At 43.5% G+C, this 23,827-nt stretch overlaps 3 protein-coding genes across 6 annotated transcripts; all 3 read left to right on the top strand.

The window, feature by feature from the left end:
- The first annotated feature begins 196 nt into the window (after positions 1-196).
- Positions 197-5,491, top strand: LOC133399621 (vesicle-associated membrane protein-associated protein B-like). 2 transcript variants are annotated; one of them, XM_061671279.1, is made up of 6 exons: positions 197-499; positions 1,109-1,261; positions 2,446-2,549; positions 3,026-3,106; positions 3,378-3,503; positions 4,367-5,491. In XM_061671279.1, exons 1-6 carry the CDS (start codon positions 442-444, stop codon positions 4,538-4,540), a joined length of 696 nt encoding a protein of 231 aa, XP_061527263.1. In that variant the 5' UTR covers positions 197-441; the 3' UTR covers positions 4,541-5,491. The 2 variants fall into 2 exon arrangements, with proteins under 2 accessions (XP_061527263.1, XP_061527253.1); XM_061671269.1 differs by having other exon boundaries at positions 198-499; positions 3,327-3,503.
- An 865-nt stretch (positions 5,492-6,356) lies between these two features.
- On the top strand, positions 6,357-12,827 carry LOC133399627 (charged multivesicular body protein 4b-like). 2 transcript variants are annotated; one of them, XM_061671302.1, is made up of 5 exons: positions 6,357-6,694; positions 9,109-9,286; positions 9,827-9,941; positions 10,364-10,487; positions 11,784-12,827. In XM_061671302.1, exons 1-5 carry the CDS (start codon positions 6,511-6,513, stop codon positions 11,846-11,848), a joined length of 666 nt encoding a protein of 221 aa, XP_061527286.1. In that variant the 5' UTR covers positions 6,357-6,510; the 3' UTR covers positions 11,849-12,827. The 2 variants fall into 2 exon arrangements, with proteins under 2 accessions (XP_061527286.1, XP_061527277.1); XM_061671293.1 differs by having other exon boundaries at positions 11,781-12,827.
- A 1,227-nt stretch (positions 12,828-14,054) lies between these two features.
- Positions 14,055-23,464, top strand: eif2s2 (eukaryotic translation initiation factor 2, subunit 2 beta). 2 transcript variants are annotated; one of them, XM_061679740.1, is made up of 9 exons: positions 14,055-14,163; positions 15,198-15,381; positions 15,478-15,578; positions 15,671-15,800; positions 16,607-16,704; positions 20,721-20,869; positions 20,969-21,025; positions 21,161-21,246; positions 23,006-23,464. In XM_061679740.1, the coding sequence occupies exons 1-9, from the start codon at positions 14,149-14,151 to the stop codon at positions 23,179-23,181; spliced, it is 996 nt and encodes a 331-aa protein (XP_061535724.1). In that variant the 5' UTR covers positions 14,055-14,148; the 3' UTR covers positions 23,182-23,464. The 2 variants fall into 2 exon arrangements, with proteins under 2 accessions (XP_061535724.1, XP_061534860.1); XM_061678876.1 differs by having other exon boundaries at positions 16,604-16,704.
- Positions 23,465-23,827: the final 363 nt, after the last annotated feature.

Here is a 23,827-nt window from a genome sequence, read left to right as displayed (position 1 = left end):
GTTTTCAGGGGTTTCAATTGGCCCCAAAAAAGGTACAGTAAGATGTAAACAGCATGTTATTGATATCATTTAAGAACAGAAGTTGGAAATGGCAAAACCAGTTGTTTGAATCTTGTTGTCGAGATATATATGTCTACATATCTAAATCTATATGCCCCCTCGCCAATCCTTCTTCCGTCCTCACCGTCCCTCCCTTCGCTGCCACACGCAAAGTTAGCAAATTAGCTTCGAGCAGCTGTCGGTGGCAGTCACTTCAACCGGGTGCTTCTTTCATATTATATCCGCCATCGTAGCCCGTGTCCGCCCCCCTCCTCGAACGGAGCAGCGGACGTTTCTTCCGCTTCCGAAGCCGACCGGCCGCTGCGTCGCCTCTCCGGGCTTCCTGCGATCCAAATTGTCGTCGTCGTCGTCGCCGCCCCGACAAGGAAGAAGCTGTGGGACATGGCCAGACCAGAACAAGTCCTGGTGCTGGAGCCTCAACACGAGCTGAAATTCAGAGGTAAGGCCACCGGGGCAGGGCCGGTGACGCCTCGGTGGCTCCACACTCGAGCAAGTCGTACAACGCAGCCCCCACCCCCACCCCCACCCGGCGTTGCTTTCCCGTGTGCTCACGCCGCGGTCCTCGTTGTCGTACGGCGTCCGTTGGAGGTGAAATGGCGTTTTTCCAGGCTAGCAGCTTAGCCTCCAAACTGCTAGCTTAGCGGTCATTGCGGCGTCAGAGCAGGCCCGCCGGCCCGCCGGCCGCAACGTCCGCTGACTCGCTGGCCTCAGCCGTTCTGCTTTTTAAACTATGTGCTTGCCCTCTTTTGAAGTACGTTTGTTTTTGTAACTACTCTGCAGTCCCAAGCATGCCTCTCCAGTGCTTTCTACCTCGCAGAGCTTTTAATCTTTTAGTCGCATCCACGTTGTTGTGAGATTTGTTCATTTCAAAAAAAAAAAAAAAAAACGCAAGACGAAGGCGGTTGAGACGATTGAATGTTAATGGGGAGGGTTTATGTGGTTGTAATACCGATGTTGAAAAAAAAAAAAAAAAAAAAAAACCCTTGACATCACAGGTTTTCTTAATCTAATGATTGGGCTGAATTTCTCTGTGTGTTTTCATCTTCAGGACCGTTCACGGACGTCGTCACCGCCGCTCTGAAGCTCACCAACCCCACAGATCGAAATGTGTGTTTCAAAGTCAAGACGACCGCGCCTCGCCGTTACTGCGTTCGCCCGAACAGCGGCGTCATCGACTCCGGAACCTCCGTCAATGTCTCTGGTTAGCATTCGCAGTCATGCGGGATATGCTGACGGTTTTCGCTTTCTTTTGTAATAGGCTATGCGTCGAAAGAGGAAGGGAGCCATTGATCCGTTCGGTTAACGCTAACGGAAACAAATTCGACAAAAGCGTCGGCGTCACGGGCGCGTTTATCAACCGGTTGAGGGTGCTATCGAGCCGACGGAAATGGGAACAAAACAGGAAGTAGAAGCCTACCAAACTAAAACCGCTAAGCGCTAAACATCAGTTAACAGGACCGACCGTTGGTCATGCACATCACAGCTCTGACTGGCACGGTGCTGAAACTCTTGGTCACACTGGACAAAAGTACAGGTGCATCTCAGATTTTCACTTTGAACAGAATTACTGAAATACATGGAAACGTTGCCACCATATTCCCATTTATTGAGATGAACCTGTACTCGGACACACAAGTCAGCCGACGGGATTGTAACTCTTCTTCTTCTCCTGCCGCAGTCACTCTTTCAGCCAAAGTCTCGCGTTCCGCCAACGGAAAAAGTAAGACACAGTTTAGCCCTCGATGCTGGCTCAAGTGAGGCCTCGTGATGAGTGCTGATGGCTCGCCAGCCATGCTGACATTCGTTATCGGGACACTTGAAGACATTCCCCCCCCCCCTCAAACTGGGCTGAGCTTCAAATGTAATCAACTTGAAGGCATTTGATGTATAGTAGGTACCGCCGTATATCTAATATCCAATATCGGGCAGCACGGGAACGTGGTTAGCGTGTCTGCCTCGCCGTTCTCAGGTTCGGGCTTTCAATCGGGGCTCCGGTCTCGCTGTGTGGCGTCTCCATGTACTCCCTGTGTTTGTGTGGGTTTTCTCCAAGTACGGTACTCTGGCTTCCTTCCACATTTCCAAAACATTCATGTTAATGGACTAAATTGGCCATAGGTGTCATGGAAGTGCGAATGGCTGCTTGTTTCTACAGGTGCATCTAAACAAAAATGGAATTCCAAAACCGTGCATTTCTGTAGTTCAATTCCCAAACTCAAATGTAGCGATTCGCTACATTAGCGTGGCTTAGTCACGGAGTACGGCACATTCAAACTTGCATAGAAATTAGGGTTACATCGCAACAACAACAGAGGAGCCCCTGTATATGTTACTTCAAGTATGATTATTTAATTGTACGAGCAAATCAAATTTCTATCCTCTGTACAGTCATGCTGCAACCTTTCGACTACGACCCCAATGAGAAGAGTAAACATAAATTCATGGTGCTGTCCATGCTGGCTCCCTACGACATGACAGACACGGAGGGCGTTGTGAGTATCTGCACACATCGAGCCTGATGCCGTCCGCTACGCTGCAGTGATCGACCGGTTTCGTCGTGCAACGCAACCAATAGAGTGGAAGCGCCGAGGTCGAGGACAATCCCTTCTTGGAGATTGGTTTTTGGCGTGTGATTCGTTTGGATTTGGAAACAATGTATCCCGCGGGAAATAACAGATGATGGAAAAAGAATCTGTTCGTAGTACTCGTGACATATTGGTCATTTTAAAGTAACATGTTTACATAAAAATAAACTAACCGCTGTTGATGTTGAAACAAAAAAAGCACCGAACTCCATTTGAATGACAAACCACTTAACCACTGGTTAATATGAACCCTTACATACGATAAAACACTGTAACATTCATAATAAATGATGTAGGTGAGGGTGTGAAAGTTGCTCACTCATCGGTCATGGCTTGTGCTCGTCTCCTGTCTCTTTCTTTCGTGATGACGACGACATCCGCAGTGGAAGGAGGCCAAGCCGGAGGAACTCATGGATACAAAGTTGAGATGTGCCTTCGAGATGCCTCTGGAAAATGACAGCGTGGTAAATGTCACGTGCTCGTTGGCTGCAAAATCATCAACATTTTGATTTACATCAAGCACTTTCAGCAGTTCAGCTTTCATCACCATTTGCAACTCGTCACGGTATCATCCATTACCAGCTTTGTTTTTTGGTTTTGTTTGTTTGTTTGTCACGGAATCCCCTTCCTGCCCTGCCGCCTGTTTACACGTCTCCTCCGCCTTCCACTGCCATCTCTCTGCAGCATGAGCCCGAAAGCTACCGCACTGTGCATTCCTCTACCTCTTCTGTTAAGACGGAGCACGTCGCACTGCCAAAGTCGTCGTCGCTGGATGACGGAGAGGTGAAGAAGATCATGGACGAGCACAAACGGCAGCAGGCAGACGTGCAGAGGCTACGGGAAGAAAACAAACAGATCCGGGTGAGACATTGAAACGGAGCTCCCACAAAACCCGTGCATCAGTGACCCAAAAAATAGCACATTCTTTTAGCCACCGTTGCCTTTTACGCAGAACCCAGCAAAGTGGGATACTCCCCTAACTGCGTTTGCCGACGCACAGTAAAGCGGCATTCCGCTTTTGGCTAATTAGATGTGACGATCTCAACGGCAGGGCCTTAACAATTGCTTTCAACACAACAGGTCGCGAGAATAGAATTGAGTCTGAGTTGGGTGCTGTGGAATACCCTTATAATACAGGTGTATATATATATATATATATATAGCTATGTAATGCCTCACTTATGGTACGCTAGCATTTATTGTTGGTCTTCAATATATGCGGAACATACAGAGGGCCAAAAGGACTTTTCCAAGAGGCCACTGTCACAAAAAGCAAACCATAAACATAGACGTAAAACATCCATGCCGTTTGTCGCGTGAAGCGCTTATAAACAAAAGAGGTGTGGCGTCTCCCTTCACCGGTTGCTCAAAGATGTTGCGACCGCACCGTGCGTGCCGTCACTCCCGTTCGCCGCAAGCCAAATTGAAAGGAGCCAAGCAACTGTCGCGTCCGTTTTTGAGTAACATGACGTACAGAGAGCATTTCGCTCGGCGTTTTCGGTCTCCTCTCGCTTCCACATCGCTCCTCATCTCCTCCGGGCCACTTTGCTGACTCTCCTCGCTCAGCTCAGCTGTCCAGTCGTAGATGGCTCGGGGATGACTGTATCGTACTTTCTCGTTGGTGCTCTCTAACGCGCAAACTATTCCACGACGACATTTTTTTTTTGTTTTCTCCATGCTCATTTGGTTCGCGTATGCGTTTGCGCACTCCCTCTTCACGGCAGGAGAACGACGGGCTGCGGAAGAGAATAGCGACGGTGGCCGCGGCCGACTCCTACCCTTCCTCCTCTGTCGTGGCGGCCTTGGCCACGAGGAACGAAGGCCTGAGCACCCGGGCGGTGGCGCTCTGCGTCCTCTTCTTTGTCATCGGCGTCATTGTCGGCAAGCTGGCCCTGTAGATGCGCGGACGGACGGCGCCGTGCCGGACAGATGGATGGCCGGTGGGCCGGAAGGACACGTTTCGTTGACGGCAACATGAGGAGGTCTTCTTGGCTTTACATTTTCTCTCTTGTTCTTCTTTTTAACCTTAAAGGCAATATTGTTGGGGCTTGTCGTGGCAGGGCTAAAAAGAAACGTTTGAATGTGTTCTACGAAAACGAAGTTAAACCTTAAGTTTTCTCTCTCTTTTTGTGTGTGTGCGTGTGAAATAATCACCACCTACAATCCAGTGGCTCCGTCCATCGCTCTCGATCCTAAAGAGCTTGCACAGGTAACAGCGGTGATGTGGCTCAAGGCTTCCATTGATTACTGACCGATGTCACTTAAACACATCCTCCTATTATTCATAACCCACAGAGAGATTGAACACTAGTGAAGTGAACATTTATATTCTGGACTTCCAACTTTATGTATATGTGTGTTTGCGTTGAGGGTGAGAGGGTGGATGCGTGCATAAAAGCACATCGGATTCCTGTAACAGGTCATCGGGGTTTTTTGTCCAGTCTCGGTAATCGGAACCATAAAGAGAATCTCCTCTCATCGTGTGATTCCAAGATGTATTCGGTTTTCCCAGAATGCACTTTGCCACCAACGGCCCTCCACTTGTGTGCGGAAAGACCGTAGCCGCTAACTCATTAAGAGCCGTGAACTTCATGCAAAACCAATGTGGACGTTTTCAATAAACACTTGTATGCAACAATAGTAAAAACTCTCACTGGTTCATATTTGCTTGCCTCCATCTGTATTACTATAGAGTTTTATACTAATTACAAATTAAAAATAGCATGTTATGTATCTAGATATTGGTGTATCCACAATTTCAAGAGTATGTGAACCCTTTGGGATTCCCTGGATTTTTACATTTATTGATCACAAAAATAGACGGTCTACTTCAACTAATACCACACAAATGATTGTTGTCATATTTTTATTGGATAGACCATGGAAATGTAATGAGTGCGTGGTGGGAAAAACACTATGTACCCCGTGACTAATGACTTCTCCGATAGCTAATCAGAGTCTGTAGTCGGCCAACCTAGGGTCCAATCGATGTGATGTCATTGGTGGTGTTGGTTATAGCTGCCCTGCCCTTAAAACAAGTTCTCAAGGAGCATTGTGCAATGGGAATCAAAAAAGCTCAAAAAACTCAAAAAAAGCTCTTAGAAGACCTCAAATTAGTTAACTTGGTAACCTTTCCCAGCTTCTTGCAAAGTATCTTTAAAAGCTTGAATGTTCATCAATCCACAGTAAGACATTGTCTGTAAATACAGAAAGTTCAGCACTGTCGCTTCTCTCCCGAGGAGTGGCGACCACGGAAAGATGACCGCAAGAGCACAGTGCGTCGTTACCATCTTTGACCAGGCCCACCACAACGTAGTTGTGTCATCCGCATACGTCAGGAAGCGGCTGGAGTTGGATCTGGGATGACTGCTACATGCAGAATATTTTGAAGTTGGAGTAGATTGAATGGGTTCACAAATGGGGACGATGAGTCAAATATGTCAAATAAACTCGTTTAAAAAGGCGGGTGAGACCATGGGACTTAAGATAGAGATGTTTGAGTCTTATGAGGGACCAGAGATCACTGAGTTAACTTCTTTCCGTTATGGACTCCGCACCAGCAGAGGAGCTCTTCCAATAGACTTAGCCAGCTTCGCTGCTGAAAAAAACGTTCAGGTCCTCTTTTTATACAGTGCACAATTTGTATTGAATTTTCCATATGTAATTTGTCCAGCAGATGGAGACAAATCTCCATCAAGCGTTGCGTGTCGTCATCGTGGATCACGACGTCACCCGGCCTTGTCCCGGAAATAGAGAAACATCAACAATCCTACGGGCAGGGCGAGGTGTTAAGACTAGCCAAGAGTTAGCGGAATATTTCCTCAGATATATAATTTGTAATACTGTATTAGCGTGTAGCATCACAGCCATGTCGTTGTTCGGTAAGATATTTGGCGGGGGAGGCAAAGCGGGTAAAGGACCGAGCCCACAGGAGGCGATCCAGAAACTCCGTGAAACCGAGGAGATGCTAACCAAGAAGCAGGAGTTTCTGGAGAAAAAGATTGAACAAGAGCTGAAAATTGCCAAGAAAAACGGCACGAAAAACAAGAGGGGTAAGCTACCTGCTCGAGTTTCGGCCACGGGCATACCTACTCGGTGTCTCAATTGCCCTTCCTTGAATCGTTGCTCGGAGTTAGCATGTTAGCCGAATTGGCTCACGTCACATAGCCGCCGTCGTGGTTGTTGGCAGCCCCACCTGGCGACCTGAACATTCGGGACGATGTCAGTCGAAGTACAACAGACGAGCGTCTAAACCAGCTGTGGCAAACATCATTTTTGTCGCGGGCCACATCGGAGTCGCGGTTTTCCTCAGAGGGCCGTTGACTGTGAAACCGTCACCTCGTTAGTACATACAAATTGATGGATACCTAGTTTTGAACTCAGAAGTCAAGGATAAGCGTTCGACCATTGTTCAAGTTACCATAAACACAAAATGCTTGCAATGTCTCAACGCTGCTATTGATTATTTTATGAGAATGTGAGCTATAATCATGGAAGTTGACACAGATGATTTCCTTTCACGGGCCACATGAAATGACTTGGTGGGCCAGATTTGGGCCGCGGGCCTTGAGTTTGACACCCGCGGTCTCAACCAACAAACATGTAGACAAGCGAGAGAGATTATTTGTGTCAGAACCAGAACAAGGGTTAACTTGTGTTAGGTAAGCGTGTCCAAAGTAAACGGCGTGACTATTAAAGTAAACAAAGTTCAACGCTGATAAGCCTTCGTAAGTGTAAAATGTGGTCACAAGTTATCAGACGAGCAGAATGAGTCATGACAGGCACACTCTTAGTGACCGGCAAGAAGTGGTGGAAAATAACATGAATTGCAGTTTTGAAATGATTTTATTTATGAAGGGGAAAACCCACTCTTCCTTGCAGAATGGTTTTAATTCAGCAACACCTGCAGGTTTTTTTAAGGTCTTTCCAGAGCATTTCAATAGGATTCTAGTCCGGACTTTGACAAGGCCACTCCAAAACCTTCATTATTATTTTTTTGGAAGCCTTTCAGAAGTTGACTTGGTGGTGTCTTTTGGATCGTTGTCCTGCTGCAGAATCCAGGTGTGCTTCAGTTTGTGGTCACAAACTGGTGGCAGAATGTTGTACTTTATGATTTTCCGGTGAAGAGCAGAATTCATGGTTCCATCACAGCAAGTTGTCCAGGTCCTGAACTTACGCAGCAACCCCAGACCATCACACTACCACCACGTTTGACTGTTGGTATGATGTTCTTTTTATGAAATGCTGTGTTACATTTACACCAGCTATAACCTTCCAAGGGGATGTGGCGGATGTGGTCAACAGTGTTTTTTTGCCTTGAGCTCATAGTTGCAATTATCGCCCAGTCTCTTCCTCATTGTTGAGTTATGAACACTGACCTTAACTGAGGCAAGGGAGGCCTGCAGGTTCTTTAGATGTTGTCCTGGGTTACTTTATGACCTCCTGCATGAATCGTCGCTGTACTTTTGGGGCAATTTGGTAGGCCGGCCGCTCCTGGGAAGGTTCACTACTGTTCTTTGTTTTCTGCATTTGTGGACAAAAGCTCTCGCCGTAGTCACTGATGGTGTAGTGGTACATTGGCCTGACTTCGGCAGCGTGGTTTCAGTTCCCACTCAGTGACAGTGTGAATGTGAGTGCGAATTGCTTTCCGTGTCTGTACGTGCCCTGTGACTGACTGGCAAGCAGTCCGCCTTTTGCCCAAAGCCAGCTAGGATAGGCTTCAGCGTCCCGTGACCCCGAACAGGATGAGCAGTAATGAGAATGGATGGATGGATGGATGGGCTCTCATGTAACCCTTTCCAGACTGATCAACTGCTTTATTTATCATCTGTTCTTGTATTTTGTTTGGATCGTGGCATTTTGTTGCAGCTTTTTGAGATCTTTTGGCCAACTTTATTTTGCCAAACTGGTTCTATTTAAAGGTCCTTTTATTTTGGAAATTAAGACCTCCGTAAAGTGACTCGCTAACATGGATTTAGTATAAAAGTGTCCATTTCACCCTGGGTTTGTCATACGAGTGTCCAGAAAAGGCCCCTCTGACAGCTACTTCTGTTCGACCCGGTTTTGTATCCGCTTTGTCCGTATTTGATTACGAACGCCCCATTTTCCTCTGATTGGTTGCCTCCGTGTAGACGACCCACTTGTGAGAGCACACGTGTTGGTTATGTTGACAGCGCTGGCTCGGAGCGGAGAGGGAAGGCGGATTACTTCGCTAGTGATAAATAAGCTTGAGAAATTCAAATGACCTGATTTCAGGCCTTCTGGCAGGAAAACATCTGGTACTCAGGAATGCGTGGAGGATTTCAATTCATATTTCACACGTTTAGTGAGGCACCAGAGAGATAATATTACATTCCAAATACGAGAAAAAGTTGGTTTGGCAAAATACGAACCCTTGAAGGGTTAATCCTTTTTCGGTAGTCCCGTTGTAGCGCTGATCCGTTCTCACCCGCTCTCCCTCCTGCAGCGGCTCTGCAGGCTCTGAAAAGAAAGAAGCGCTACGAGAAGCAGCTGGGCCAGATCGATGGCACGTTGTCCACCATTGAGTTCCAGAGAGAAGCTCTGGAGAACGCCAACACCAACACTGAAGTGCTGAAAAACCTGGGCTTTGCTGCCAAGGCCATGAAGTCGGCCCACGAAAACATGTAAGCGACAGCTGCCGGCTGCTCATTTGATGGATTGAAAGTTTTTGTGTTCTTCTAAACAACTGAAAAAGTCCAGCCTACTGATTCTGTATGAACATGTCAACATGGGAAAACAGTCGAGTGACAGCCAGTGCAATAGAAGAGAGCAAATGCCAGCCAATCGCGGGGCACATGCAGACAAAGCAGTCACACCTCAGTACGTTTTAGTATCTTCAACGAACGTAGCGTGCAACTTTTTCAAATAGGGGAGGAAAGCGGAATACAACAGCCCACAAGCCCCTAAAAATAGGACATTGAGATTCACTGTACAATGAAGTATATCATTATTACTCATATGACTCATCCTTTTGCCTCACATTACTAATGTATTAAAATCTGCTTTAATATACTTTATACTTGGAGATGAAACTCCAACCTAATTGCCAATTCGCAATACAAAATGTGATCGTGTCCGTCACAATCAGAATCAGAATCATCTTTATTTGCCAAGTATGTCCAAAAAACACAAGTTCACATTATTTCCATTGGCTGTTGTTTCAGGGACATTGACAAGGTGGACGACTTGATGTCTGACATAACCGAGCAGCAGGAGTTGGCCCAAGAAATCTCCGACGCCATCTCGAAACCTGTTGGCTTTGGAGAAGATTTGGATGAGGTGGGAAGCGCCATGTCTCGGAGGGCCTGGGATTTTGGATTTCATTTCATTTCACTTTCAATGGGTTGCATTCAGTGAAACAGTGAATGCACTCTTTTCTACAAGTTCCTGTCAGATGACTCGAACTAGCAACTATGTCCAGACACGCATAATGTATTTTAAATGGACTAACGCAACAAAGCTAGATTTACCCTGCAGGTCCAAGCACCCAATTCCAATTTAATGAGTATATGCAAATGTGGTTTGACTGTTTTTGTTTATTTGTGTTGTTTGGGCATATTTCTTTTCTATTTCCGTTGCCATGGCGCATATGCCAACTGTGCCTATAGAGTAAAAAAATCAAAATTGTGTTACTTGAATCGCGCAATGTAAACCCTGGCTAAAGCATACCGATATTTCGTGTCGCTCGTTGTCTTTGAAAGGATGAGCTTCTTGCTGAGCTGGAAGAACTGGAGCAAGAAGAGCTGGATAAAAATCTGCTGGACGTCGGACCAGAAAACATCCCCCTTCCAAACGTGCCTTCTACTTCATTACCTTCCAGACCTGGTCAGACCTTTTCAAATGAGCTTGTTTTTGTTTAACTTTGACAAAGAAACTCTTTGAGGTCAACAATATTTTTCAAGTTGTCCTGGCCAAAATAAAACACGAATTAGACAAAATTTCGACATATGCGCCGACTGAAATGTCCCACAGTGTGCGGGGTTCCGCAACTATTTTCATGAGTGGCTAATTAGTCCGCCACTGGTTTTGCTGCCATTCAAAATTTGAATCAACGATGAACGCTGTCGCAACATTGGAGATTACAGCCAATCAAAAATACACATGAGCTTTCACTCTCCTTAGCAACCCGCAATCTTTTTATGGTTTAATAAATGGGATAGAGTACAATATACTGAACGTACAGCCTCAAACGCCTCTACAGGTTTGCTGCTCAGGGCGTCCATATAGTATATCTAATCGCTCAATGTGCGGGGGTGAGTCAGCAACTGTCATTTTTTTTGCAATGGCGCAATCAGGTTCGACCCCAATGTGCAGTGTGCGGCAGGCCTTAATTTACGTCCACCTTGAAGACAATATTAGCTCTACTTACAGACCATGCGTCATATCGCTCGCTAAGTTAACGTAGCACCAAACTTAGCATAGCATGCTAACTTAGCACATAACAGGTAGGTACAGGTAGGTACACGGACACACATTCCGGGAAAAGATTTAAAAAAAAAAAATCCTGCTAACTCTGTAAGTTAAATATGTCACTGTCAATATCGTAACTTACCGCTTTCTCTCTCCCCACTCACTCTACCAGGATGTCATTCAAGCTACGGTAGACCCCTGAAAATAGCACCCGTAAAATTCGCCTGCCTAAAAAACATAAACAAACGAGTCTTTTGTACACAGTAAATGACGTAAATCGTTATTGTTGTTTGTGTTGGCCCGTAGTATTCTAATGTGTGTGTGTATTTTTCTTTACCTCTGACTGTCGGGTGTGTTTGGCGTAGTAGTGAGCTCACGGGCTTTTCCATTGTGTTGTCAAACAACTTAACGACTGAGTGAGCTCATTTCAATATTCTGATTCAGCAAACTGAAGTGGCTTGACTTTGGTTGGACGACTCAAGCGCGCCAAAATTGTAACACACAGTGACTAGGACAAGTCACTTTAGTCTGATTATCAGTTTGGAAATAGTAATGCTTTAGATTACTCGTTACTGAAAAAAGTGGTTATATTAGAGTAATGCGTTACTGACACCACTGCTGACCCCCAAAGCAAAATGCAGCATGCACTCTGTTATACCTATATTTTTCTCGTTCATCTGGCAACCTTCTATTTCTTTCGTACCACAGCAGCAAAGAAAGAGGACGACGAAGACGACATGGGCGACCTGAAACGCTGGGGGATGGAAGCCATGTAAACATAACACGATGCATCTTGCTTACCGGGATCACAGAACAGAGCTGAGCTGAGCTGAGGAAGGAAGGCACGAATGGACTGATAAGATGATGTGTGTTTGTTTGTCTTGGAAGAAATCGCCTGAACTCAATTTAACACTCCTCCCCCCCCCGCCCCAACAAAAAAGCAAAAATGTTCTCGTCTTTCTTTACCCAAGTCTTAGACTTTCCACCATTTGCTCAGTTAGATAGAGGCTTGCCAACGGGGGCTCATACAGCAAAGTCACTAATATTTTACACCTGGCCCTCAGAGTTCATGTATGTCAGTGTGACATTGTGACAGGACTCCCATAAACTGTGTGCACACTTTGCATTTTCATGGCTTGTGCACTCAAAAAGAGAGGAGTTCTCTGTTGAATTCAAACCCCATGTTCCTTCTGGATTCTGCGTGCTTTGGCTTAAAACACCTCCGCCCCCCTCCTAAAAGAAAGAATACACACCTGCTCCCCAGTGGTTGGTTATTTGGTGTAAATATTCCACGTATCCGTTTTTCTACTATGAAACTTCTGCCGTCGCAGAGAGCCTCTGTTTCAGTTTTGGGAAGCATGCAGCAAAAAGTGAGATGTCAGCAAACACGGGGCACGACTAGAAGAGGAAGAAGTTGAGCATTTCAACACTGTTCACCCTGATTTCTGACAATCGAGGTCTATGTTTCAAATGTTAGGATGTTAGAATGATACTAATAGCGACGATGGTCACATTTCCACTGCATCCACAAGGGGTTGAAGAAAGACGGTCACACTACTATTGCATCTTCAACAATGGTTGCATTTTGTTTCGGAGTGCAAAAGTGGTTTACAGTTTCAAGTTCATGATGTACATTTTTTACATTGTGGGAAAACTGTGGAATTTCAGATGGGCAAGCATGTATGCATTTCAAACTTTTATTTATCCAGATAAGAATATTATTTGCAAATTCATTAAAAGAAGACAATTCTTGTATTTGTGTGACCTCTTTTTTACTTTATTGTAGTTTGATTGTGGATACATACTGTGGCTAAGTAATTGTTTTATTATAGTCTGTGATGAGAACCATGTCTTCTAAGCACATAATTTGAACGGTATAACTCGCATCATATGCCAACTGTTGTATTGATTATCTTTTCATCATCTTAGTCAGAAATTAGTTGCAGTGAATTTTTTTTTATCAGTGTTTGGGGCCTTAGGATCAATCAACAGCATTATTATTATTATTATACTGAAAGTTGTCCCTTAATGGGATAACTCCATTGCTTTACTCTCACCTGCTCCAAGTAGCAAAACATTCGTTAATCAGTTTATTTAAAAGGGGACAATGCAATTTCATAAAACACATGAAGTACACATGGTTAAAAAAGCCAGAATTAGCCAGAAGGCTACTTTTCATCTGTGGTCCCCTGATGTAAAAAAGCAGTAAAATACATCTACAAGACAATATAATACAGGATACATAATCAAAGACTTACTATACTATTAAGAGAGAATAGAACCACATTTTCTGCATGTGTGTGTGCAAAGATCATCTGTTCCTTGTGGGCGACTATTTTCCAAATATGGAGAAGTTGTGAGCAAAAAAAAGAAACCGTCTCAATTCAAAAAGTGTTAAAAAATAATGATCCTCATTTGACTGTTCCCCATCCCACATTGGCTAATGGCCATTATTACACAAGCACACCCAAACTATGACATTTCCCCCTCATAACTCTCCCGGAAATAACACAATACACACGTACATCAATGTTTATTTGTAAATAGAACATGATATTCAGTCATAGTGTATATCTGCGGTTTAAATCACTGCAGTGTTTATTTTCACCAGGAGAGGTCACTGTTACTAAAGCTTCAAGAAATGAACCCATTTTCGAAACAGTCGGTCCTAGTGGTTGATTCCATAGATATTTGATATAACATTGGTTATGTATCTCTATGGTTCAATACGTTGCAAAGGCTTCATTTTCATTTGCCCTTCATAACCAAAGCCCTAGTCCTTACCTACTGAGCTGTAATTGAAAGGGCATCTATTGGAGTCATACAGGTACATTGAATTGTAACATAAACAAATACTTAAATGCTTGTTTTGTGGTGCACTAGGTAAGGGAAAAAAATAGTCACAAATATTTCTTTCGTACTTTATGTACATTCGTCGTTGACGTCGCATCCAAGTGACGTCGTGTTACACTGACATGCGCACTCCGACTCTGGCGCTGACGCAAGATATCTGCCGTGGAGAAGCCGTCAAAAAACAAAAAGTAACCAGGTTCTAGTCACCGGTCAACTCGCAAACATGTCCGGAGATGAGGTATGTCATCCCGCTTCCTTGTCTTCCACACGCTTTCTATTTGTGGACGTTTACGGGGCAAACTGTGTGAGTTGAAGGATGAGATAGGAGATGAGGATGACTTTGGGCCTCGGCACCTCCCCGTCCGTAGTAGGTCTCACATGGCTGGTGCCGCGCGAACAACGGCGCGATAACGCAAAAACAACTCGGCAATATTGACGTTATGGGAATATCACATGCCATATTGTTTTGCGGAAAGTCACCCTTCATAACGGTTTGTCTACATGACTTGTCACCGCTGCGGGAGAATTTAAACCGAATGGAAATGAGCAATGGGCTAGGTTAGCTAGCATTAGCTTAGTGTTAGCCGTAATATTCCACATGATAAACAGCAAAATGCTGTAATTTTCCCCTGTGTCGAACTGCTGACCCTGTTGCTGGCAAATAAATGCACGTGCTTATGTTAAAGTTATAGATGCGTCGATAGGTGGTGAAATATGTGAGGCTGATGTGACGAATCGCCGCACCGAAAAGAAGGAACGTGTGCGGGAATAAATCTATTGAATCACGACAATATCATCGTAATTACGAGGATAAAATTGAAATCGCATGAGGACAGCTACCTAACATGACGAGAAGTCGTAGTTTTGTGGAAAGAAAAGGGTCATTTTGTGAGATTAAATTACACTTCTACCAGATTGGAGTATCGCTTTATGAATGTGGAATGGTATAAGAAGAATGTTTTGTGTGTGGTTTTTTTTTTTTTTTTTTGTAGTTGCTGATCATTTCTATGCTGAGAAACAAGTTGTAATGTGTAATTGAATGAGAATCAAGTTGTAATATTACCATAATAAAGTTAGATTGTTACAGGAACGCCTTTGTATTTGGGAGACAGTTGTTATTTTCTCCATGAGTAAAGTTTGGATTTTACGACAATTAAGTTGCAATATTGTGGGGGGGAAATGGCAATATAGTACCATTTTACTGGAATAAAATTGGAACAAATATTTAAGCAAAGATCGTCATGGTCTCTGATTCTGACTTGTCGTCTTCAGATGATTTTTGATCCCAACATGACCAAGAAAAAGAAGAAGAAGAAGAAGCCCTTCATGCTGGACGAGGAAGGAGGAGATGGGATTGCAGGAGAAGAGGTGAGAGAGGTAGAGGTGAAGGAGGCAGAACCAGAGGCTGGCGACGACAAGGACCTGGACATGGATGAAGATGACAGCAGAAAGAAAGGTTAGGAGGTCGTGTGTGTGTTTGAACTCCTAAAATGTACGACCACAGCTACCCCTGAAGCTCCAGAATAACCAGGGTTGCTTTCTTATTTTCCAGAAACGTCTGACGATTTGAATGACCTGAACTTCTTCAACCAGAAGAAAAAGAAAAAGAAACCCAAAAAGGTGTTTGACAATGAAATTGAGGAGGGGATGAAAGTAAGCAACATCTTTCAGATTATTTTCCTTAAGTGTTCCAGGGCCATCTGTTTAGCAAGTTAAAACCATTTTTTCTTGTTTGTTCAAACCAGGAGCTTAAAATTGAGGGAGAACAAAGTGATGTTCTTGAAGAGGACAACCTGGACCTGATGCTTCCTGCCAAGAAGAAGAAGGCCAAAAAAGTTGATTTTGATGAAGGCGAACCTCTTGAGAAGGATGACGGTAATTTCATTTTAGATCAAGATAATGCACACAAGTCTGATCGGACACATCAGCAGTTTGAATTTATTACCAACATGCATGAGATGGAAACTACCAAAAATACATTCAATGTATTCCACGTGTCATGAAAGTGAACACGCTTGTCAGACAAAAATTCATACAGCGAAACAATAAGCGCTCGTTTGTACAATTCACACTGACAAGCCACGTGATTGTGCCACTTGCACAATAGCAAGACATCCGATAGAAGGGCTGGAGCTGCAATTTGGTTGAGTTTTCTGGCGGCAGTTCTGCGCTGTACCAGACTGAGAGAGAGCTGTGTCGAATATCTTGCTTGCATGAAAATCAGAAAGAAGAAGAACAGCTCAACACAGCAACCACCGCAATAATGAACATAGTAATGTCTCTGACCGTATGAATGAAAAACATTCGTATCTTTGCCAAGACAATGTTTGATGTCGCTCTTGTATTGAGTCTTGTTAACTTGTGCAAGCGCCCATAATGTTCTAGCTGGTAGATAATGATAACCAAAAATGATGTAGGAAATATCTGGTTGAAATATGTAAATTATTTACACATTCAGTCAAGAAAACAAAGTGAACTTACCTCCATTTTTGTATGTGTAAATAAGGTCAAAACATTGTTGTTTATAAATGAGTAAATATCTCTCCTTTGTCAATTTGATGCCATGTCCAGAGTACCTTAAAAGGTGCGGTTTGAATCAAATGTATACTAATTCCAGTATTTTCCTGTATACATGACATATTAGTATGTAATGATGCAATTGTTTTCGCATGATCCAGCAGTGGAGGATGATGAGGGGAAAAACAATGATGGCATTTCATTCAGCTCCACCACAGGACCGGCGTGGGCTGGCTCTGAAAGAGACTACACATATGATGAGGTAAAAACACACACGTGAAAACAAAGCCTTTCGCAGATGTTTAACTCTTCACAGAAAACCGTGCTCACTGTCATAATGAAAGAACAGTATTGTGGTAGAGACAATGGATATTTCGACACTTGTCACGAATACATTTTCAGTGGAACCTCTAAGGTCGAACACAATATTTGTTCATATTTAAAAAAATACAATTGCCCCATAAGAAAAGATGGAAATGCGTTGCAGAATGAAACTGTTGCCACCACATAACCATCAGGTGTACACACGTTTTTTCAAGTATCATTTGAACATTCTTAGCTGTCATACAATGGAGGGGAAAAAAGTTAGAAGCACTATTCATTAAGGCTGCAACGAGTCTGTATCAAAACCAATCATCGCGGTCTTCAAATACATGAACCTGTGTCATCGCTGAAATGCCACAATCACACCCTTTCAACTGTGGTCCTCTATTCTACAAACAGCCATGTGAGCTCACAGTGCCACCAAACGTAATATTATATATATATATTAATATATATTCTTATTATTATATATATAATATATATATATATTTATATAATATATATATATAATATATATATATATTTATATAATATATATATATATATATATATATATATATATATATATATTATAATATATATATTTATATAATATATATATATATATATATATATATATATATATATATATACACACACACACACACACACACACACACACATACACACTTTGCCCGTGCATTCGGGACTACTTTGCCCCGTGTTGCATTCGCTGGCTGAAAGTAATCCGCCTATACGTCTGGCGGTTTACTTTGACTTATGACGACTTCCGTGTGTCTATGGAGCAGCCAAATTTCCAGCCAACAAGGCTACGCAGTCCATGTACATCTACGCGGGTCCGAGAGTACGGAAAATGCGCGAGCCCCGCTGCCCAAGTTGTGGATTAACATAACAGTTAGCCGTGCATCGTTAGCCTCAGCTAGTCCGATCTGCTCACCGGGGAGGGAGAGCAACGAGGGCAGCGAGCGCCGCGAAGTCTTCCCCGATGTTGTGTCCAATAACGTGAGCACGACGACAATGTGCCAACGGTACTTTATTCCAACTCGCTACTATGGTGCGCATTCCATAACATTGTGCACCACCGCCGTAACACCTGTAGTGTCGCGTTGTGTGTACTTCGTGCACACTGTTGTTAACCTGGCTGCACAGAGAGTGCTGGACTGTCACAACTTCTTTCAGAGAAAAGTTGTATTTTGTTTTTACCTAGTTTATTTAATTTCTGCTTTGCAGCACAGATAGGAAGTCCGTTACGGTTTTAACTCAATGTTTACGTTGTTGCAGTTTGTGGCACATTCAGCAAGTTTGTTTCCTAAACTACACAGTGTCGTTTAGTTCGTATTATATTATAAAAGTTTCTTTGTTTTTACAAATGTAGTTATTTAATTTCTGGTGTACAGCACAGACCGGAGACAATTATTTACTTTTTTCACAATCATGTTTAATTATTTGTCCTAAATAAATAGTCCGTTTTTGTTTTTAAATCACAATCGTTTAAGTTATTTTTTTCAACCCCCTCAAAATCAAATCGTATCGTGGGTCAGAAATCGTGATACGTATCGAATTGTGACCTTGGTGTATCGTTATAGCCCCAGTGTTAAGAATAAGATGCAAAAACAAATCACTCAAGTCTTAATTTGGATGCCCGACGGCAAAGTGGTAATCGACACGAGAGGGAGTGATCTTGTACTATATATGGTGATAACATACAGTACGTCATGACCTCAAGTGGGAAATTCCTTCCGTACAACAGTTCTACAAGCGCCAATTATTAGTTAACAACAATAAGTGACAAAACATTTTTTTCGTTGTTTGATATTTAATCATTCATTCGACTCCGCCAACACCAATAGTTCCACAAACAGTGGCGCTAGCCATTAACGCAACATGCTAACTAGCCAAAGCGTGAGCCTTAACATTAGACTTTACACCGATCTGATCGGCGTTATCGATATCGGCCGATAATTAGCATTTTATGCTGATCGGCTTTCATGTCATAAATCGCTCCGCGCAAGACGTTTAACTCTGTGTCTTCGTCGCGTATGAATCCAAAACCAAGTTTATTTTTAGCCTTGTCACGTGTCTTGTTGCGCAGTACTGTAACTATCTGACGGCCAATAAAGTTTTTTCAATCTTGTCGGTGAAAAAAAAAAAACACGTTGTCGGTGTGGGACTATTTTGCGCTGTCTCGGTCAAAGTTATTTGCAGTCTGTGCGCAACTGAAGTACGTCGTGGGGAACGTCATCTAAATGCGTCAACGCAACAAGTTTGATCGGGCACCTGAAGAATGTACACGAGGAGGAGCGTGCCGCGTTCAAGCAACGCAGTGTGGGGGGTTGGGGGGGGAGTCAAGCGGACTCGAACTCTGGACAACACCGTCCACATAGCTGGGACAGTGAGAAAGTTACAGTAAGCATGTCATTAACAGTATTTATTAAAGTAATTTAATTGCAATAAAGTCATTTAATTACAGTAAGTTAGCACCCATTATGTCGATTTGACCTAAACTTATGTCGGTGGCCAATCCTTGAGTGCCCCCTAGAGGTCATTGGTGTTTTATCTTCTGTCTAAAATGCTCGAGAATCATTTGAGCCGGGACGGACGGCTCCGGCACGCCCGCGACCCGTGTGTGAGGATAAACTGTACAGAAAATGCATGGATGGATGAATACAGTACACAAGTATATACCTTAAATGAACAAGTCATGTAAATAGACACATTGCTCCATCTTGTGATCGGTTATCGTTTTTTTGAAACTTGCTGATGGGTGATCAGCCCCAAAAATCTTGATCATGTAAAGCCTACTCAACATTGACAAAAACGAAAAGACAAGTGGTGCATGTTACAGAGAGAGTTGGCCGATTAGGCCACGTCATACAGAGTCACGTCGCGCTATCACGTCATTCAGTGGGGGCGCTACAACCAGCAAAATGTAAACACTGTCGTCTGGAAATGCAAAATGAAGCCAAATGACGCGAGGGCTACATTTGTTAGTTGTGTTAGCATGTTGGCCGAGTTTACGCTCCTGTTTGCGCACTTAATGTGTCATTTAATCTAGGTTGATTTAAACAGGTCCGATAATTCTATTACAAAAAAGTCAAAGCAAAATCCTCGTCTCGAAGCTTTTCACTGATCATTTTTCCACTTGGACCAATGTTACTGTGGACCACTGCGTGTAAAAAAAAGTTGGCGCAATGGTGTCAAGCCGGGAGGAAAGAGTGCATAAAAGACAACGAGAATTTTGGGATCGTTTCACACTTAAAAAAGAAAATAAAGTACGAGTCTGCCACAAAGCAGAACTAACGAAGGTAACACAACAGGACGTTCCCGATAGCCAATTCAAAGATATCGATGTTAGCTGATATAATATAGCCAACCACCACTCGATAAAATGGATTGTAATGTCCCCCAAGTGGTCAAGGATAGACACAACTGCCGGTGCACTTCCAATCACTTTATTGATTAATAAGAACAGTGTTGCACTTGCTGCGACGGCCACAACTGACGCCCAGGGACTCGACGCGCGCGCCGCCTAACCTGAGCTACATCTGATTAGCTGACTCCCACGTCACTCACCAGGCCATCCTTTGCTTTTCAAAGGCGCGCACAGTATACAACGCCAGGATTGCGACCCCAAGTGGACAAAAAAATAATACCTGCACCTCACGCACATATTTTGTATTTGTATGGTTGTTTCATCATGCGAAATCAATATTTATCCGATTACTTGTTTCATCGATGGGATAATCGGTAGACCTATCGATGATACAAATATTCGATACAGTGACACTTGTCCAGTAAAATTGCTTGGTTGGAATTAAGTGTTGTATAATGTGAATTTACACACCGGAATTGTCAAACGAGTATAAAAAGAAGGTATCCACTCTTCCCTCGCTTTGTTCACAAGTGATGAAACAATCTTACTTTTTATCTAATTGTGCGTGAATTGTCTTTCAGCTCCTGAACAGAGTTTTTAACATCATGAGGGAAAAAAACCCGGACATGGTGGCGGGAGAGAAGAGGAAATTTGTGATGAAACCCCCTCAGGTGGTGCGAGTGGGAACCAAAAAGACCTCCTTTGTCAACTTCACAGATATCTGCAAATTGTGAGCTTCCATCCATCCATCCTAACGCTGACATTTACCTGCTCAGCCTTCGTCTTTTACAAATGTCCAAAATGTACTTTTGTGTGCATTGAACCACAGGTTACATCGTCAGCCCAAACATCTCCTCGCTTTCCTATTGGCTGAGCTCGGAACAAGGTCAGTGTCGACGTTTGCGGTCTTTATTTCGCGTCTCGTCAATCTCAACTAACGGTCATTGTTCAACACAAGCACCCTTTTTTGATTTTGTGTTGTCCATTTTAAAAAGCTTTTATTTGTTTGATGTACTTTCAGCGGTTCCATTGACGGTAATAACCAGCTCGTGATCAAAGGACGATTTCAACAGAAACAGATAGAAAATGTCTTGAGAAGATACATCAGTAAGTTATCACATCACTGCGTCCCACTGCAATGCATTGGAGGTTTTTGATGTGTATTTTTCTATTGGTTTGATTTGAAACATGTTTACAACTTTTATCTGTACTTGGGATCTTAACATCGGCCAACCAATCAATCTGCCGTACTTCTTTAATTTTGAGGAATTCATTGCTTATTCTTGCTGAAGAAACTAACCAGCGACTGAAGTCTGGCATCTTACTGTAGTTAAAAACATCACCGCAATGAATTCTGGGTTCCCTCACGCGTTTCACTGATGACGTTGCCACAACCGTCAGCGCTTAAGGCAAGAAATCGCCTGTTCGCACCATGTCTGCGCGGGGTGTTGTTCACGTCATTCAAGTAGAGCACACCCACCTTTGAGACGCCTGTGTAGAGGGTGTGGATGCTGACATCAATTGGACGACTAAAACATCGACACGTCTCCAAAGTGTCCCATTGGCATTGAATTGCATATGCAGCAGTGGTGTGCAGTGTTCGCCCCCTTCCTGGTTGGTTTTTTCCATGTTTGCCACACTTAAATGTTTCCCATCATCAAACAAATTTCAATAGTAGTCAAAGACAACACACGTAAACACACAATGCAGTTTTACATTTTTTTTATGATCAAGGGAGGACAAAAAATCCAAACCTATCTGGGCCCATGTGAAAAAAATGAAACGTAATGACTGGTTGGACCACACTTGGCAGCAACAACTGCAATCGAGCATTTGCGATAACGTGCAATGAGTCTCTTTCAGCACTGTGGAGGAATTTAGCCCACTCGTCTTTGTAGAATTGTTGTCATTCAGCCACATTGAACCGCCTTTTTAAGCCACACCATCTCAACAGGATTCAGGTCAGGACTTTGACGAGGTTGCTCCTGGGAAGCTTCACCACTGTTCTCTGTTTTCGCCATTTATGGCTAATGGCTCTCACTGTGGTTCGGTAGAGTTCCAAAGCTTTAGAAATGGCTTCATAACTTTTCCACAATTTCTTTCTCATTTGTTCCTGAATTTCTTTAGATCTCGGCACGATATCTAGCTTTTGAGGATCTTTTGTTCTACTTCACTCCGCCAGGCAGGTCCTATTGAAGTGATTTTATTTCTACTTGAGAAAAGGTGTGGCAGCATCAGGCCTGGGTGTGGCTAGAGAACTTGAACTCGGGCACGATTAAATTCTCTTTTAACGGGGGGGGGGGGGCAATCCATTTTTCACACAGGGCCATGTAGGTTTGGATTTTTTTTCTTCCTTAATGAAAACCTTTTCAAAACTGCATTTTGTGTTTCCTTGCTGTCTTTGACTAATATTTACATTTGTTTGATGATGGCAAACATTTAAGTGTGACAAACATGCAAACCAATAGGAAATCAGGAAGGGGGCAAACACTTTTTCACACCACTATGAAACTTATGAATTCATATAATAATACAAGAATTGGTAGCTACGTCGCAGATTTTATTTATTGCGGGGGGTTTCTGGAATGTGACCCCTGTGATAAACAAGGGTTTGCTGTAATTAGTGCTGCAGTAGGTCTCTGTGTATATGGTATTTTTAATTGAAACTCACTTCAGAAGCAGTTTTGCTGTTTTTTTTTTTTCCCCCCCACACTTTGCATCTGCCGAGCATGTTGGGTGTTGGTAAATGATGAATATGACTAATTATTGGAGCTGGTCGTCTGCTGAACAAGTGTTCTGGAACACAATGTAAAGGATGTCCGGTGAAATACGCTGTGCTTAAATCGTGTTTGCCCCCGCCCCGCAGAGGAGTATGTGACGTGCCACACCTGCCGCTCCCCTGAGACCATCCTGCAGAAGGACACTCGCCTCTATTTCCTGCAGTGCGAGACGTGCCACTCGCGCTGCTCCGTCGCTAGCATCAAGACCGGCTTCCAGGCGGTGACGGGCAAAAGGGCGCAGCTCCGTGCCAAAGCCAACTGAAGGGCCACCGCATGTTGGTTGGCCTCCTCCTCCGTTCTCCTGGCTTCCCCTCTCTCCTCAGAAGGGTCCAAGCTGTGGCAGGCAGGAAGCTTCCTCTGTTTTTAAAAAAGGACTTAATGCATTGAAGTGCAAGTGGATTGGGTTTGATAATGGTGTGCTGCCCCGAGCGGGCAGGAGGCCAGATGTCTGCCGTCTACGTCGTCGGATGCATTTGGATTATTTTGACCCTCTGCATTTTTTGCTGTAATTGTTGATTCCTGCAATAAAATCTGATTTATCAAAAGTTGAATCTTCTTTGTTCTCCCTAGTTCGCCTCCAGACGATGTTAAACAAAAGGGGGGAAACTAAGGGTTATTAAAACGCCTTTTAAATTACAGTATGGATATGTGCATTAATTTTCGAAAGCGCTTCTCCTCAGAATCGTGGGTGAGCTGTAGCCCGGTGACTAAGCAAAAGACAGACTACACACAGACAAAACGCTCACATTCGCACCAATCAAACACATCCTATTAGGAAGAGTAGTTGTGCTTGGATTGAAGAGTTAACAGTGGAACCAAAAAGGGAATACGTTGTAAATACATTGGAGAGAAAAGATGTGTAGTTTGAAGTCTATGAAATTAAAATCAATATTTGTAGGAAAAACAAA

Source organism: Phycodurus eques, chromosome 1, assembly GCF_024500275.1.
Source record: "Phycodurus eques isolate BA_2022a chromosome 1, UOR_Pequ_1.1, whole genome shotgun sequence".
Taxonomy (NCBI): domain Eukaryota; kingdom Metazoa; phylum Chordata; class Actinopteri; order Syngnathiformes; family Syngnathidae; genus Phycodurus; species Phycodurus eques.
This window is presented reverse-complemented; position numbering and strand designations above follow the sequence as displayed.

Bases quoted from the DNA above. Each gene is read 5' to 3' on its own strand.
- LOC133399627 (XM_061671293.1), top strand. From the start codon at position 6,511: ATGTCGTTGTTCGGTAAGATATTTGGCGGGGGAGGCAAAGCGGGTAAA. The intron at 6,695-9,108 runs GTAAGCTACCTG...TCCCTCCTGCAG, and splicing joins CGGCACGAAAAACAAGAGGG to CGGCTCTGCAGGCTCTGAAA. The intron at 9,287-9,826 runs GTAAGCGACAGC...CTGTTGTTTCAG, and splicing joins AAGTCGGCCCACGAAAACAT to GGACATTGACAAGGTGGACG.
- eif2s2 (XM_061678876.1), top strand. The intron at 15,382-15,477 runs GTTAGGAGGTCG...CTTATTTTCCAG, and splicing joins AGATGACAGCAGAAAGAAAG to AAACGTCTGACGATTTGAAT. The intron at 21,026-21,160 runs GTCAGTGTCGAC...ATGTACTTTCAG, and splicing joins TTGGCTGAGCTCGGAACAAG to CGGTTCCATTGACGGTAATA.
- LOC133399621 (XM_061671269.1), top strand. From the start codon at position 442: ATGGCCAGACCAGAACAAGTCCTGGTGCTGGAGCCTCAACACGAGCTG. The intron at 1,262-2,445 runs GTTAGCATTCGC...TCCTCTGTACAG, and splicing joins AACCTCCGTCAATGTCTCTG to TCATGCTGCAACCTTTCGAC. The intron at 3,504-4,366 runs GTGAGACATTGA...TCTTCACGGCAG, and splicing joins AAGAAAACAAACAGATCCGG to GAGAACGACGGGCTGCGGAA.